Source organism: Lissotriton helveticus, chromosome 4_1, assembly GCF_964261635.1.
Source record: "Lissotriton helveticus chromosome 4_1, aLisHel1.1, whole genome shotgun sequence".
NCBI classification, from domain to species: domain Eukaryota; kingdom Metazoa; phylum Chordata; class Amphibia; order Caudata; family Salamandridae; genus Lissotriton; species Lissotriton helveticus.
In genome coordinates, this window is record NC_136063.1 from 639,479,314 (window position 1) to 639,496,622 (window position 17,309).

At 43.2% G+C, this 17,309-nt stretch overlaps 1 protein-coding gene across 1 annotated transcript in view; it reads right to left on the minus strand.

The window, feature by feature from the left end:
• The window catches only part of UBXN2B (UBX domain protein 2B), a 331,727-nt gene that overhangs the window by 262,824 nt on the left and 51,594 nt on the right, over positions 1–17,309 (minus strand). The window contains exon 3 of the mRNA XM_078687273.1: positions 849–917. Within this exon, the coding sequence (XP_078543399.1) occupies positions 849–917 (69 nt within the window). The remainder of the gene's footprint in view (positions 1–848; positions 918–17,309) is intronic.

A 17,309-nucleotide genomic window follows, 5' to 3' on the forward strand; every position in this document is an offset into this window, starting at 1 on the left:
GATATCTCTGTGTTTAGCATGTGCCCCCCCAGCAATTCAGCACTAGTTCTTGTTTGTAATTATAACTTGTCATACTTGTTGGAGTTATTGCTGTTGGCTGGAGAAGACAATTAAGAGGCTTACTGGCTTTCGAACGTCTAGTTGTTCAGCATTTATTGCACACAGTTGTTATGTACACGAAAAACACTAATTTATACATATTCAGGAGTCACTGCTCAGTAAGAATGGGAAGCCTCTTTTATACAAAAGGCAACAATGAAAAAACATTCAGGCATGTTACAATGAGGAACCAGGTATCCAATGGAGCTGTTAGGAACTGTAATAATCTCCCATACAAAGACGTAGGATAGTCAGCACAACGATTCAAGGATATTCTTGATAAATGAATGAATACATTTATGGGGAAAAGAATCTCTGTAAAATGTCGTAGGGGTGGGCATCTCAATAAAGGAGATCCCTTCCCAATCTAAATTCTGTTTGCGCCGTTATATTGATTACTTTGATATTTGGTTACCACCACATGGTGAGTGTAATTAATAACTGAGACATGAAAGACACCACTGTAAAAGTTGTAAAAGCCCACAATGTACCACTGGCTTAAGTTAAGGTGACATTTTAAATCATGGTAGCTCCTCTCTGCATCGCATGGTTGATTTCTGACTAAATTCAGGCAAAATAATGTCATGAAAGGCAGGACAAAACAAGCTGATAACTAGGAAACATCGAAGAAAGCAGAAGCACAGAACGTGTGCTAAATAATTTCTTTGACAAACACTTGCAAAAATGATCGAAATTATGCATGCTGATGGTTTTTAAAATGGGTTTATGATATATATCTGTTCACATACCTTTCAAGTTCCTCATCAAAGCTGCTTATTTCCTTTTCTTTTAGATCCCTGAAGAAGGCAATTATGGAACTGTAAGAAAGCGTGGTATTAAATGTTAGGTTTATCTAATATTCAGGGAAGAGCCTATAAGCACTTCAAAAGGTCGCTTAGACCCATCTTACCTAGCTAAACATTTGCAAGATATATTTTATTTAATGCTCTGATCCATTTTCTACAACCCTTAAAGGGTAAATGGAATCAAGAAGTATGAGGTAAGGGTGCAATTACTTTTCATCAGATGATTTCAACATTTGATTTCCACTACAGAATCAATCTTGGTGTGAATACTAAGAAAATCAATGTCTTATGAATAACAATAGATTCATGTACAAAAATGCATCTTTATGGACAAATTTGCCAGTTATGACTCCACATCAACCCGACTCAGAAATAGGTAGTAAGGCAGGATCTAAGTCCCAGGCCTGAGGTAACTGATTGACAGGTCCCAGGTGAGGTGGCACGTACCCGGTAGACAAACAAACAAACGGGAAACCCCAGATCAATCCAACACATAGGCGCAGCGACACCACAAAGGTCCAGCCAGATTGGCTCCAATGAAGCACACATGCCGCAGGGGTACACACGTTTCCAAAACACCATAAAGTCAGACGGCACATAAAGTTAGGAACACATAGCCAATCAGAACACTGCACACACAATACACGCAGTGATCAGGCACTCCCCATGCCGGGCATCTGGACACCTTACCCACTGGTTGCATTGTATCCATGCATGGTTGAGGTCCACCTGGATTCCTCATACATTAATTTACGGCTACAAAGATAGCAGTTCACATTGTTTACCAAAAAGGGATCAGTGGAACTATTTTATGGCATTCAATGAATTGTATAAAAGCCCATGTCAGATCGATTGTAAGTTGAGACAGTCCTCCGACCCTATGCCTATGACAGTTCTCCGGCCACACTGTTAATTAAACAAACTGTTCCTGTTTTGCCATATGCCTCTTGTTTTTTCAAGGTATTTCATATTCAAGCAACACTGGTATGAAGCTAGAACTTTTCTGTAATTTGGTGTATATGCATTCAGTAGTTGTCGGTGCGTACATCGCAGGTTTAATCTTTCATCGTGTTGGTACTAATAACGTTAATTCCCGTAGTGATCTCCATGAAAGAACATGGTTAAGGTCGCACCATTGTTCTGATATTATGTTAATGGGCTGGTGGGAGTCTGAATGCATCTGGTCAGAGGATTTTGACGAATACACTCAACACCTGGTTTTGTGGACAAGATATATAGACAATATTTTTCTGATTTGGGATGGCCTACAAAGGAGTTTAGATTAATCTTTGAATAAGACAATGAAATTAATCTCAAGTTCATGAGTAAAACCAGTTCCAGCAGAATAGATTTCTTGGACGTACTGCTGGAAGTCCAGAATGAAACCATTACACCATTCTACATAGGAAGGCAACAGCAGGAAATGGTATCCTGCATACCAACAGCCACCATCCGACAAAACTGAAATAGAGTATCCCATATGGGGAACTCCTAAGGGCCAAGAGAAACTGTAGCACATCAGAAACTTACACACGAGAGCAGAAAAAGATGGTGAAGAGATTCTATCACAGAGGATACACACACAAAGTAGTGGAAACTGCCAGACTCAAATGAGCAAGACTAACAGAGAAAGTTAGCTCAAACCAAAGTTAGCTCAAACCAACATCACAGAGGGAAACGAAACAGGAAATCATAATGATGACAACCTTTAATTCCAATTCCACAGCAATACAGGCCATAGTTACGAAACACTGGCATCTAGTAAGGTTGGACCCCACTATTGGTAAACTGGTTAGCCCTAGTCCTCACATAACATATTGCGAAAGCAATTAATTAGAGGACATGTTAGTACACATATTTAATGAGCCAGGTCGCATTCAAGGTGGCACTTGGCTGACTGAACTTCCGGGCATCCATAAGTGTGATACATGCAAGGTGTACACACATAGCAGCAATGTGAGGGTGGTATCTTTAACTGGTAGGAAAGAACACAAGATCAAACAATTCATTAACTGTAATAGTGATTTTGTAGTGCATGTTATGGTATGTGTCTGTGGTTAAAGATTTGTGTGGTGTACCATCTTTCCTGTCAAAAAGAGAGTGCTAGAACATCACAGGGCCATCAGAAACAAAGATTTGACACATCCAATGGCCAGGTATTGTAATACCTTGCACGGTTCCAGTAACACGGAGGGTCTCAAGATTTCCTTTTTTGGCATTGACAGTGTTCTGACCAAAACAAGAGGTCGTGACAGAGAATGACCACTCAGAAGACATCTCAATATATCATCAGCTCAACAGCAAACACCCTGGTGGCGTCAATCAGGATGAGGCGCTCCATGTAAATTTGGGTTGACAATTGGAGAATGTAATTAATTTCTACTGGTTCCCTGTGCATCCATTTCCATTTCTTCACCAATTCTGTGCTTTCTCTCTCTCTCACTTTGTCTTCGATCTCCCTTTCCTTATCTGCTCCGCTCCCCATGATTTCCCTCATGGATGCCGTTTCTTTGAATGGTGTAGAAATAGCTTCTCCTTCTCTGCCTGTTTGGCTTATGAGAGGCAATTTGAATATTGTTTGAACTAAAATGTCTTCCTCAGGGCATTACCAACTCGTTGCTTTGCCACTTTGTATTGAAGCAGTTCCTCCATACAATAGCCCTTGACTTGCGTATTTTAGGAATTTGGCCAGCACGTATCTCCTGAACTGTGTTTTGATGAACTGGTGGACACTGGGAAGTTGGAATACGAAATCTGTTTTGCTTGTGACTTTCACTGCAACCTCTCTGTTTTCTTTGGTCACATGACCAGTAGAATCCTCTATTCATCTCTCTTCCTGGGATGAGGCATGCTAGGCTACCAGTACCGCCTTACGCTTGACTTAGTCACTAGACTATTACCCCTGAGACTGCTTATGGCTTTGTGAGAAGTACATTACAATAGGTATTTATATTCAGTACCTATTAAAAAGTTTTTCTGAAAAGTTTATATGAAAAAAATATCCTTTTCTTTTTGTTGCATACATTATGATTTGCTTTAATTTGCACAAAATTGTATTTAATTTTTGGGAGTCTTTTTTCTAAAAACTGAGCAGCATGTTGCCACTGTATTGTGGAGGTCTTTTGCCAATCTTTATGCATTTAGTAACTGTGTTTCACTATAGTAAATAGGACACACTGTTACAATGTTTCCAATGCTTTAACAAAGACCAGTGTGGTCGAAACGCGTCAGCATAATAAAGAAAACTTGGATTTACCCTGGAGTGCGGGAGTCTTTGCAAGCACAGCGGCGTGAGAAGAATTCACTGAAAAAACCTTAGGTTTCACACACGTTATAGTTAAAAATTAGCATTTAAAAAACCTTAGAAATTCACTGAAAACACTATAGGTTTCACACATGTTATAGTTAGCTAGACATTTCACTCATACAAAACCATTGAAATTCCCCCGTTATAGTTAGTTGAGTTAACTATAATTTGCGCGCCCGCAGTGCACTGCTGATGACATCACATACTGCATCACTCATGACATGGTCAGTGACATCACTCATGACATCACTGATGACATCTCAAATGACATCACTGATGACATCATCCAGTGAATGTGTGTCTTTCTGAAAAATATATATTTTTTATATATGTATATCTAAAAGGTCGATGGAACAATAAATGGGTAAATAAATGTCTAAATTGATTTTTTTTTTGTAAAATTGATTCTATAACTGACTTATTAAGTGTATCTTAGTGAATACATGTATGAACGAGTAATGTTTAAATATGTAAATATCTGTATCAGTGTCTCACTTTGTGTATAAGTGGCTGCATGGGTTGGTGAGTAGCTACATGAGTGTGTATATGGCTTATTAGTTGTTTTTTTTAGTATCAGTATGAGTGTCTGTTTGGTTCGGTGGGGGATATTACTTAGCGTATAGATGCATGAATGACTGACTCACTGTTTGTATGTGTTTTGAAGACAGCATGTGTGCAAGACTGTATGGGTGGATGAGTTTGTGTATGGGTGTGTTAGTGAGTGAATGACTGTCCCAATAGTGTCTTTATGAGTAAGTACATATGTTTTAAACTAGTATAAGTGAGTATTGATGTATATAGTGAGTATATATGAGAGTGAGAGATTGGAAGAGTTCCTGTATAAATAAGTATTTGTTTCTATAAGTGATTGTTAAAGAGAGTAAGTATGTGTATGTTTCTGTAGAAGTAAGTTTAGTGGTGTGTGTATAGCTGTATATGCAAGTAAATGGATGTTTGATAGTTTATTTGCATGTGTGATTATGTGTGTGAGTAACTCTATGTATAAATGTATGAGTACATATGATGAGTGAGTACATGTATGAGTGACTGTATAGAAATGTTGGTGAATGAGTGGATGTGTATGTAGATGTTGGAATTACTGAATAGGTTGTTGAAACTGGTATTGGTATCTCCATTTTTTTGAACATTTTATTTTCTATTTTTGAATGTGTGTATCAAAGGTTATATTAGGGTGAGAGGAGGTCTGCCACTCTTTCACAAGGATGATGTCATCAGTGATGTCATTTGAGATGTCATCAGTGATGTCATGAGTGATGTCACTGACCATGTCATGAGTGATGTAGTATGTGACGTCATCAGGAGTGCATTGCGGGCGCGCGAGTTATAGTTAACTAAACTAACTATAACGGGGGAATTTCAATGGTTTTGTATGAGTGAAATGTCCAGCTAACTATAACATGTGTGAAACCTATAGTTTTTTCAGTGAATTTCTAAGGTTTTTTAAATGCTAATTTTTAACTATAACGTGTGTGAAACCTATGGTTTTTTCAGTGAATTTCTAAGGTTTTTTAAATGCTAATTCCTAACTATAACGTGTGTGAAACCTATGGTTTTTTCAGTGAATTTCTATGGTTTTTTAAATGCTAATTCCTAACTATAACGTGTGTGAAACATATGGTTTTTCAGTGAATTTGTAAGGTTTTTAAGTGCTAATTTTTAACTATAACGTGGCTGAAACCTATGCTTTTTTCAGTGAATTTCAAAGGTTTTGTAAATGATAATTTTTAAATGTATTGATTGTTATTTTTTATACTAATTTACTACATTGTTTTAAAGTGTTTATTTTTAGATATTTTATTTTTTAAATTACATTACATATTTTGAATATAAATGGCAAAAAAATGTTTTTAAAAATATTGAAACTGTAATTTTTTTTATTTAATATATTTTTTAATTTATATATATTTTATATAGCAGGCAATGATATCCTATAGAATTAAATTCAAGTTACTGGTAAGTACAGTTAAATTTACTTTTCAGGAATACTAGTGAGCTGAAAGATGCAGCACTGAGGTGACTCCTGATAACAGGCGAGTAAATTTGGAATTCGTAGTTCGACTGATTTTTGAGGAATTTTTTTAGGTTCCAAAACTCCAAACTTAGAAGAATTTCCAAGTGAAACCAGTCAATGTTAGCCTATGAAAGGAAATTCAAGTTACTGTAACTACGATTAGAATTACTTTTCATGATCAGTAGTGGGCTGAAAGATGCAGCACTGAGGTCTCTCCTGATAACAGGTGAGTAAATCGGAATTCATAATTCGGCTGATTTTTGAGGAATTTTTTAAAGTTCCAAAACTCCACACTTAGAAGAATTTCCAAGTGAAACCAGTCAATGTTAGCCTATGGAAGGAAATTCAAGTTACTGTAACTACAATTAGAATTACTTTTCAGGATCAGTAGTGGGCTGAAAGATGCAGCACTGAGGTATCTCCTGATAATAGGTGAGTAAATCGGAATTCGTAGTTCGGCTGATTTTAGAGGAATTTTTTAAAGTTCCAAAACTCCACACTTAGAAGAATTGCCAAGTGAAACCAGTTAATGTTAGCCTATGGAAGGAAATTCAAGTTACTGTAAATATGGTTAGAATTACTTTTCAGGATCAGTAGTGTGCTGAAAGATGCAGCACTAAGGTCTCTCCTGATAACAGGTGAGTAAATCGGAATTCGTAGTTCGGCTGATTATAGAGGAATATTTGTACATTTCAAAAATAGACACAAACTTTTCTGGTGAAAACCACACAATAGATTCCTATGGAAGGAAATACAAGTTACAGGTAAGTACACTTAGATTTACTTTTCCGGGTCCGTACTGGGCTCAAAGATGCAGCACTGACGTCTCTCGTGATAACAAGTGAGTAAATCGTAATTCGGCTGATTTTAGAGGAATATTTAACTCAATAGTGAAGGAAGGGGGCGGGGCCTGAGGTGAAGTTGGGGAATTAATTCCTCTTCAATCCTGAGGTCCCCTGTGGGCCACCTAGCCCGTCAGGAACCTCCAGTATGCGCCAGGGAGGTGTTCAGAGGCCATGCCCCCTTTTTACAACACTCTGCAACGCAGCTCCCTGGCACTTACTAGAGGTACCTGTTGGGCAAGTTGGCCCCTAGGGGACCTCTGGATTGAAGAGGAATTAATTCCCCAACTTAAAACGCGCCACAGGGCGTGTTTGCACACATATCACCTCAAGCCCCGCCCCCTACCTTCACCACTGTGCAAACGCGCCCCATAGCGCATTCTAAGTTGGGGGATTAAGTCCCCTTGCATACTGGGGGTCCCTGGAGGCCAACTAGCCCACCAGGAACCTCCAGTATGCGCCAGGGGGCTGCGTTGCAGAGAGTTGTAAAAAAGGGCGTGACCTCATTACACCTCTCTGCAACGCAGCCCCCTGGCGCGTTTCCAGAGGGGGAACTAAATCCCCTTGAAGACTGGGGGTCCCTGGGGGCCAACTAGCCCACCAGAAACCTCCAGTATGCGCCAGGGGGCTGCGTTGCAGAGAGGTGTAATAAGGCCACGCCTCTTGTTACACCTCTCTGCAACGCAGCCCCCTGGCGCATACTGGAGGTGCCTGGTGGGCCACTAGGCCCCCAGGGAACCCCAGTATTCAAGGGGAATTGCTTCCCCCTCTGCAAACGCGCTCCCTGGCGCGTTTGCAGAGTGGTGCAGGGAGGGGGCCCCCCTCCCGTGGCTAATCAAGGCCCCGGGGACCCCATCCCCCGGGGAATGCCACATTTTATTTTACATTTTTAAGGAGGGGGGCTGCATAGCCCCCCTCCTCAGGCCACTTAAGGCCCTGGGGACCCCATCCCCCGGGGCCGGCCTACATCTTTTTAAATTTTTTTTATTATTATTCGGGGATGGGGGCCGCGTGGCCCCCCTCCCGGCCCACTTCTGGCCCCCGGGACCCCATCCCCCGGGACCTGGCCCTCCTCGTTGGGGGCCATGGAGTGGTCCACAGGCCCCCTCGGTCCCTGCCGGCTCCCCGCATCCTGCGGGAGCCGGCATTGCTTTTCTGCTTGGGGAGCAGCTAACATGCTGATCCCCATGCAGAAAAGCAATCCACTTTGATTATTGAAAGAGAGAGCAGGTTTTCTGCTCTCTCTTTCAAAAACCAAAGCAGGTTGCTATGGTAGGGTGGGAGCTGCGAGGCTCCCGCCCTACCATAGCAAACAGCAGTGTCCTGGGGGTAGGCACCCTGTGACACTGCAGGAGCCAGACCTGGGGGGTGGCGGTGCCCAGGGCCATCAAGGGCTCCAGGAGGGGGGCCACGCGGCCTCCCTCCCAACAGTTAAAAGCCCCGGGGGTGGTGGTCCCCAACTATTAGTCCCCTGGGGAGGCCCCCACACAGGTTTTTTTTTGTTTGTTTTTTAAAAAGAAGCTCCGGGGGTGGCAGTCCCCGGGGCTGTGGTGGGGCCGTGAGCCCCCCCTGCATACATTTTGTGGAAGCCCCGGGGGTGGCGGTCCCCGGGGCTGGGGGGCCCCTCTGGGCCCCCCATTATTACAAGCAGATTGGTTAAAGATGACATTCAAGCAGCCATTTCCTCTCATTAAGATGTACAAGAATTTCTTGAAGCTAAGTTGTGTTCCTATAACATTTCTCCTCATTGCACCACGGGTGTCTCTCCGTTTTCCCTCTTAAGAAACAGAACTGTTCACACCAGTTTATGTCCAAATTGGTTAATTCATAAGAACAATAAAAGCAGTATTGACAATGAAAAATTGGCGGCTACAGTTTTGCAAAAACGAAACCTAATGAAGTATGTGCAAGATTCTGCAAACAATTTTGATTTACTCGAATTGAAAATCGGTGATTGGGTTCTCATTAAAAATCCCTAAAAAGCCACTAAGGGTTTGTCGAAATGTTTCCGGTACAAGTCACAGGTGTCAGCAGAGGTTCAGCCTTACTTGGTGCCAAAGGATGGTGGAACAAAAGATCTCTTGTACATCTTTCTGTTTCGCAGGCCCGTTCCTTACTCAATTTGACCAAAAAGGAGTTTGAACACTGTGACTGGTCTTTTTGGTTAAAAAAAACAACATCCGAGGTTGGAAGTTCTTCCACACCCTGATTTCCAGTTATGCATTCTGACTCATCTAGTCCATCCACTTCTACCACTAATGTTATGAATGCTAACACTTATTCCTCACCTGCGGATTTAGGAGTTCGCTGCAGAAAATTGCCTTCAAAACTGAATGATTATGTGTTATCATGATCTGATATTTCATCTATTGTAGTCATTTGTTGCATTTACTATATACATATATTTATTCCTGTTATACTTCAAATTGTTTTATTATTTAGATGTTTTCTTTTCTCCCTTGTGAAGGGGGAGAAGTTGTAGTGTATTGTGTTTCTCATCCTCGCGCTACACCTCAATGCGAAGGACACTTCACGTAATGACTGTATCTGTTTGAACATGGTTCCATGATCGGATGCTGCTGTGTGCGTTTCAGGGTTCTGACAACGTTATTCAGTTGTCTGGAGTCCTGGTGCACAGCGGGAGCATCAGGCCGTGGGTGCTGAATAAAATACAAATAAACTTCTAGCTTCCTGCCATAAGAAGTCTCCTGATCTCCCTTACTACAATGACACATCCTCATCAAGCCTGAAGCAATACCCCCTGGCAATAAAATTATCATGAAAAGCTGCCTGAACAAAATGAAGGAGGAGGAAGTCATTGTGCATACGGAATCCCTACATGTTTTGTACCTACTTAGACCCTTAACACCAGAATATAAATCTTTCTTTTTTTTGATAATCAACTTTATTGATTTTACGTAAACAAAGAAAAAGCACAGGTTGCAGTTCATTAAGCATCAAAGGGAACAGGTCAGGGATAAATCTTTCTTAATCAAACACCTTTCATTTCCCAATGACTCAAGATCCTTCTTTTTATTCATCTGCCTGCCTCCTTAAAGCACTTCACTAGAAACACATTTCTGTAATTGTCGCCAGCTTTAGTTTAAGGCACCTAAACTTCATGTGTCTGGGCAACTACAATACATAGATTGTGAAACCAGCCTGATTCTCAACAAAAGGGCTACTGGTGGACCTCAGAACTTTGGAACGGACAGCTCATCATCAGTTCATCACACTCTGCAAGACCAAACCTTGATGGAATTTTCATCGGAACATATCCACATTCATTTCTCTACAACTAACATGGAGCTACTGTCTTGGGATCACTTAAATAAGATATTCTAGGAATGTGCAACTCAAAAAAACAACATCTTCCAAAAATTCTAAAATGTACCTTGCGAAAAATGAAAATTGACACCCCTGAAACCAGAAACACGAGTTACAACCATGAATGCCACTTGTGAATCCTTTAACTGCGTCATTAGCAATTCAAAAACTTGATAAACGTCTGTTGAATAGCTTTTGATGTGACAATTACTTAGCAAAAAGAAACACACTTGAATCGCACCAGGTGAGAAAAATTCTTCACCATGTAGCTTGCAAAATTCAGAGCCAATAACAGAGCACTTGAGCATAAACGACACACAGAACCCTCCAATACAAAACACTCGTCAAGGTGAAAGAGACACACTTCAACCAATTCAGACTCCGAGGGACCTCTTTCTCAGTCAAAGCTAGACAGCTATGGTGCCCCCTCCCGAACCAGATAAGGACACTAGAAACCACCTTGCCTTTCAAAAGACTTAAGAAGATGGTTGTTTTTTTCAGTTCAATAAGTCTTTATTTCGAAATAGAATTCATAAAAGACAAGTATACAATACATGGAATATTAATAAAACCATCATATCAGAAGAACATTAAAAAAGTTATTAAACAATTGAAAAAGACTTTACAATAAAAATGCCTTCAGACATTATCGATTATAAAACATCATCAATATTTAAAACCATTATAAAATGTTGGGATTCCTAGTACGAATAATCCATGCCCAACCTAGGAACTTGGCCACACCAACCACAACAAACTCAGACAGGTTAGTACGAAAAATCCTCAGGGCTTCAAGATACCCCTTACTATCCAGTCTACAACATAAGGGTTTGAGCCATTTTAGGCGTGGGGCTCGATAGGCTGGGCAGGCAAAGAAAAAGTGACCAATGCTCTCTACATGATCCGGACACCAAGGACAGCTATTATTTGAATTCGCAGCCCACTTAACAGTAAAGGAATTAATAGGGAGCGTCCCGACACGGAGTTGATGATATAATTTCCGGTCAAGGGTTTTACAAATCACATCCCAATATGGCTCAAGGGAAGGTGTCAGTTTGTGAGTCAGAAAAAGACCTGTTAAATTAGTATCTTCCGATTGGGTAACTGTAGTTAACTTAACAGAAGTCCAGAACAGGTCTTTGAAATCTTGTTTGGAGGGGAAGATGGAGCCCCCCGGATTGGTCCAGAGCTGGTGTAGACCCATCTCTAACAATACCTGTTTCACTTCCCTAAGCCATGGGGTTCTAGAGGCTCCCCACAGTGATTTGACCTCACCTAATTCTTTGGCAAAAAGGCTAAGCTCCGGAGTCGTCCAGATCCGTCGCCATAATGCCACCAGACGAAACCGGGCCATCTCATTTAGGGGTTTACAACCCAGGTCTAGCAACAATGGTTTGGTAGGTGTGGACTGGGGAAGGCCTACCAAATTACGCAGAAACTTATTCTGTGCTTTGACCAGGGGAGACAGGTCCTTAAAACCCCAAATATCCGCACCGTACAAAGTAGCTGCATTTATCTTGGCTTCATAGATTTTTAGTACGGGGGCAATTCGTTTAGTCAGGGATTTCTTTTGTTCCAGAAGCAAACAACCCGTGAGACGTACAAATTTGAGATATAATGCCTCAATCTGGGGTTTCCAACTTAGATGGATATCCAGAGTCACACCCAGATAAGTCATTACCTTCACCTGTTCAATCAAGACACCATTCAAGCTGACAGAACTTGTGATTGGATTTTTATTACTGAAAACCATAAATTTGGTTTTATCTACATTAATCTGTAGGTCATTTACCCTGCAAAACTCTGCACACCTATTCAGGGCTGTTTGCAACCCACTACGAGTTTTAGAAAGAAGCAGGGTATCATCAGCAAAAATTAGCATCGGGTACTTAGACCCGCCCAAGGATGGTGCATCTGTCTGAGATTTGGAAAAAAAATTGACTACCTGGTTGATGAACAGGAGGAAAAGAGTGGGGGCCAACACACATCCCTGGCGCACCCCACGTGTTACCGGGAAGCTGTCAGTCACCTGACCTTGTTTGCCCCACCTCACTCTGGCAAAGTTATCCTCATGTAATCTCATAACTATATCCAGAAGTTCTACGGGTAGGCCCATAAGTCTCAATGAGTCCCACAGTTTTGCTCTTGGAACCAAGTCGAATGCCGACTTAAGGTCCACAAAGGCGGCATAGATAACACCTCCACCCAGTAGTACCACCTTCCAATATAACATAGTAAGTCTGAAGACCTGATCTATAGTGCGAGTGCCCAGTCTGAACCCGGCTTGCATGGGGGACAGTATGTTTTCCTGCTCCATCCACCCCTGTATTCTTGCAAGTACCATCCTAGCAACTATTTTTTGAAGTGAATCTATCAGACTTATAGGGCGGTAATTTCCTGGAAGTGAGCGGTCCCCTTTTTTAAAAACAGGTAAAATCTCTGCCCCTTTCCAAGATTCAGGGATCCTGGCCCCTGCTGCAATGGCATTGGCCAGCGTGGTTATGTACGGAACCCAAACATCAAGATTCGATTTAAAAAGATCTGCAGGGATTGCATCCAATCCAGGTGCTTTCCCTGACTGTACAGCACCAAGGGCATGCTCTGTATCAGTAGATGAGAAAGTAAGCTCGGCCCCATCGATAAAAGGCAAAACCGCTGCAGGCTCCTGCTGAATATCATGAGCTGCACTCATATCTTTAAATTGAGCAGAGTAGAAGACCACCCAGTCCACTGCAGAAACATGGTTCACAGGCGTTTGAGAATCCGAATTACTGCCCCACTTGACGGTCTCCCAAAACTTCGTTTGGTTTGATGATTGACACGCCTAGAGGAGTTCTGACCAATGTTGGTCATCCCACTCCCTCTTTGCTGCCCACAATACTTGTTTATATGATATCCGGGCAATTTTAATGTCATAAATGTCCCTAGATTTGACTGCTGAGATTAATTTACTGTGTGCTGCCCTACAACTCTTATCATACCACCTTTTGTGAGCATTATCATTCATTGACCTCAGTGGCTTTGTAAGCAAAATTTTTAATTCCATGAAGCATTGCTCGTGTAAATCGATTATTTGAGAATTAACCCCAGGGGAAGATGGAAAATCCGCCATTACACCCATTGTTTTCATTACTATCTCCTCTATATCTTTGATAAGCGAGGGGTCTGCAATGACCCTAGGCCATTTTACCCGTCTTCTGTCATTACACAGAATGACATCAGACGTTGGGCATGCTGTTACAGAAGGTCCATCCCCCACACCGAGTACCCTAAGGCCTAATGAGAGAGGATTATGGTCACTCTCTGGCCATACCACAACCTCCATGTCAACCACAAAAGACCAGAAATCTACTTTAACTAGTACATAGTCAATCCGACTCATACTGATCCCATTATTAAAGGTCGGATCGGATAGCCAGACTTATCAGAAAGTGTAATAATAATAATAATAAAACATTTATAGAGCGCCTGGCTGCACAAAACTGTGTATCCCCGCGCTGACTGCTAATACATTCCAGATATCCAGTGTACGCCCATTCACTGCCCGCAACCCCCACTCAAAACAAACAAAATCCCATCCAAAGCAGTGCCGCCTCAGTTTCCCTAACACCCTTGCTTATAGACAATGGCGGGATGTTCCAAACAGTATCCTCATCAGCTCCCAAATCCTCAACTAAACTAAGAATAGGTTCAAATGAACAATTTAAATCCCCTGCCACTAGGATGAAATTGTCACTGCCTATTTCCCTCAGAAGCAGATCAAGGTCATTCAAGACTGGTTGCTTACGACCTCCTTGGCAGCCCCGGGCATAAATATTTATTAACACAATGCTCTGATCATTACCCCTACTGAGTTTAATACCTAAGAGGTCTGGGTTGCCTACCAAAATTTCAGAGGGTCTGTACCCCAAAGAGTGTTTAATCCACACCACCAGTCCTCCAGAGGCTCTTCCCTTTGGGCCCTGGATAGCAGGCTGGTAGTAGTTTAGGTACCCTGCTCTAAATAACGGGGCAGTTGCCCAGCTCTCCTGAAGCATAACAATGTCAAAGGTGTCGATGAATTCTGCCCAATCTTCATTGTCCAAGCGACCCCTTAACCCAGCTATGTTCCAGGAGACTACTCTGAGCAACACCACTTGGCTACAGGTTGGATTAGCCTCTGGTGAGCTAACATCCACCACCCTGGTCTCAATAATCCTATGTACAGGACTCAAACTCAGGCTGGGGCCTTCAGGCATAAGAACACTATCTTCGTTACATAAATCCTCCTCCACAGTGTTCAGTTCTGAGATAGATGACAACTTGCTAATGCCTGTATGATCCCTACTAATACCATTAGGCTTGTTTTCCTGTTCAAGTCAATCGATAGATTCTAACCCAGACAAGGGATCAAACCTATTCGATAGAGAGGGATAATAGGGGAGGTTGGGAAAACACGCTACCTGGTTCCTCCCCACTGGTCTAAATAACGGTAGGGTGTTAGGGGGGGGGACGCCATTCCTTTTGGGGTAGAAGTAGTTCAAGCTTAAAGATTGAACATCCCCCAGCCTTCCAAACCTAGCCTCCCTACATATATACTCGACCACCCAAGGATCACGAAAATTAATTAAAATGCAATCACCATCCAGGTCCTTGGTGCAATAACCCACCCAATCAACTCTCCGAACAGTCAAAATCTTAGTGGAGGAGTTGGGTGGGAGGGGACGATTTTTATGTAGCCAAAAAGCTACCTTGTTCAGTAGGTCACCATGTGACTCAGATTGGCCATCCCTGAGAGGTGCAACGCCTGTCAGAACTATGGTATATGGCGTAGCTTCAATTGGCAAGTCCGCTGGAGGGGGTATCCTTCTAGAGACATTCCTGAGGGGGTGAGTCCGCCCAGCAGTAGAGCTGGAACTAGAGCTAGAACTAGCTGCATGGTCAGTGGGAGCATTAAATTTAGCTGCCACCACAGTCTGGGCCTGAGCATGAAACATAGGCTTAGAGGTGCCAGGCTGTGGCACACCATTAGATTTGCTGCTAGCCTTTTTGGGAATGGAAGGGTGGACAGCCGGGGTCGAAGGTTGATTGGAAGTACCAGACGATTTAGGATTCCTATCCTTTGGAACCGGTTGTTTGGAACTAATATTAGATGGTCCACCAGCTGCATAAATCTTGGATGCTGGGAGATCATTCCCCTGGGGCTTTAGGTTGCTTTTAGAGGACATAGAGGCCAATTGAACAGCCTGTTCCTGTACCAGTTTTTTAAGAAGGATTGAGTTAGCTGTTAAAAGGGACTCTAAACTGTCAATTTTAAGGCTCATGAGTCTTGTTCTCTCGAGTACTGGCAACAGGAGTGTCTTAAATAGAACCTCCATACGTGTCAGTAAGTCGATGTCACAATTACTCATATTAACTATGCCCGTACCTGGAGCCCCAAGAGGGGTGGTTTCTAGACTACTAAGTGATTGGGGTAGTAACAAGTCTCCAGGTAGTAAACAAGTATTACTTGCAGGTAATGATGGGCAAGAAATTTTTAGAACCTTAGACGGTCCCCCTTTCTGACGTCCCTTGTTGCGCTTCCTTTTGCCAGTAAAACTTGTCTCTGTAGCCTCTTCTTCAGATGAAGAGATTAATAGAGACGGACTAGCCGATAGCGCACTATTTCCCCCCTCACCTTCTGATATATCAGCATCATTGGAATCAGTAGTGGCATTTGGAGGGGAGGAAGGACCAGCTAAGTCACTGTGTATATCCGTTGAGACAAGGACTATACTTGTATTAATGGTTGGGGGGGATAAAGTGGGTAAGGGACTTGTCACGGAAGCTATATGCCCAAGAGAGGATCGTTTCCCACTAATTAAGTCTACGGATAGCCTTTTCTCAACAAAGGCTATCTCCTTCTCTAGTATTCCCGTTGCTTTAGTTAAGAAAGCGTCCAGTGGGCCTGAGACCACCCCCTTAGAGGTCTGTAGCACTACTGAGCGATCCTTACCAGAGCGTAGCGGCATACTGGAAAAATGCTTGGGAAATACTAACAAGGTACAATAGGAAATAAAAGGGGAAAAGCCCCACTACAACAATCGGTGAGTTAAGACAGCGGGCTTAACAGTAACCCCAGGGACAATACAATATCAATAACAAAATGTCGACCAGTAAGAAAGAAAAAGCCAAAGGGTATGGCCCAACCCAACCTCGCCCGACCACGGACGGCCACAGACGGTCCCGCCCTTGTCCCGGGCTTCTCCCGCGCGCGCTCCTGCGCAGCGTCCAAGGAACCTCCCTATGAAGCAGTGTGGAAAAATAATGGGCGGGTGGGCGGGGCCAGCAGGGAGAGCAGCCCAGGTGTGGTCAATGGGGCTCGCAGGGACTCCTGGTTGCTGGAGTCCCTGCCTCAAAGCTCGCAGCCCTGCCGGCGATTCTACACGCCCCCTAGTCCTTCCCGAGGGCAGCCCCTCTCTATCAGCTGCTCCAGATGGCGATGGCATGCTGCGGGACCCGCGAAGCGGGTCCGGCGAGGTGCTAAGTGTCCCGAACAAACAGAAAGTCAGTGGCAGCAAATACCTCTCCCAAACTGCTTACACAACAGCAAATCCGATTGGGCAGGGTCCCGCAGGAAACAACACGAAGCCCGCTTTTCACTCCGTGGGCGGGGGGGCGGGGCCAGCAGGGAGAGCAGCCCAGGTGTGGTCAATGGGGCTCGCAGGGACTCCTGGTTGCTGGAGTCCCTGCCTCAAAGCTCGCAGCCCTGCCGGTGATTCTACACGCCCCCTAGTCCTTCCCGAGGACAGCCCCTCTCTATCAGCTGCTCCAGATGGCGATGGCATGCTGCGGGACCCGCGAAGCGGGTCCGGCGAGGTGCTAAGTGTCCCGAACAAACAGAAAGTCAGTGGCAGCAAATACCTCTCCCAAACTGC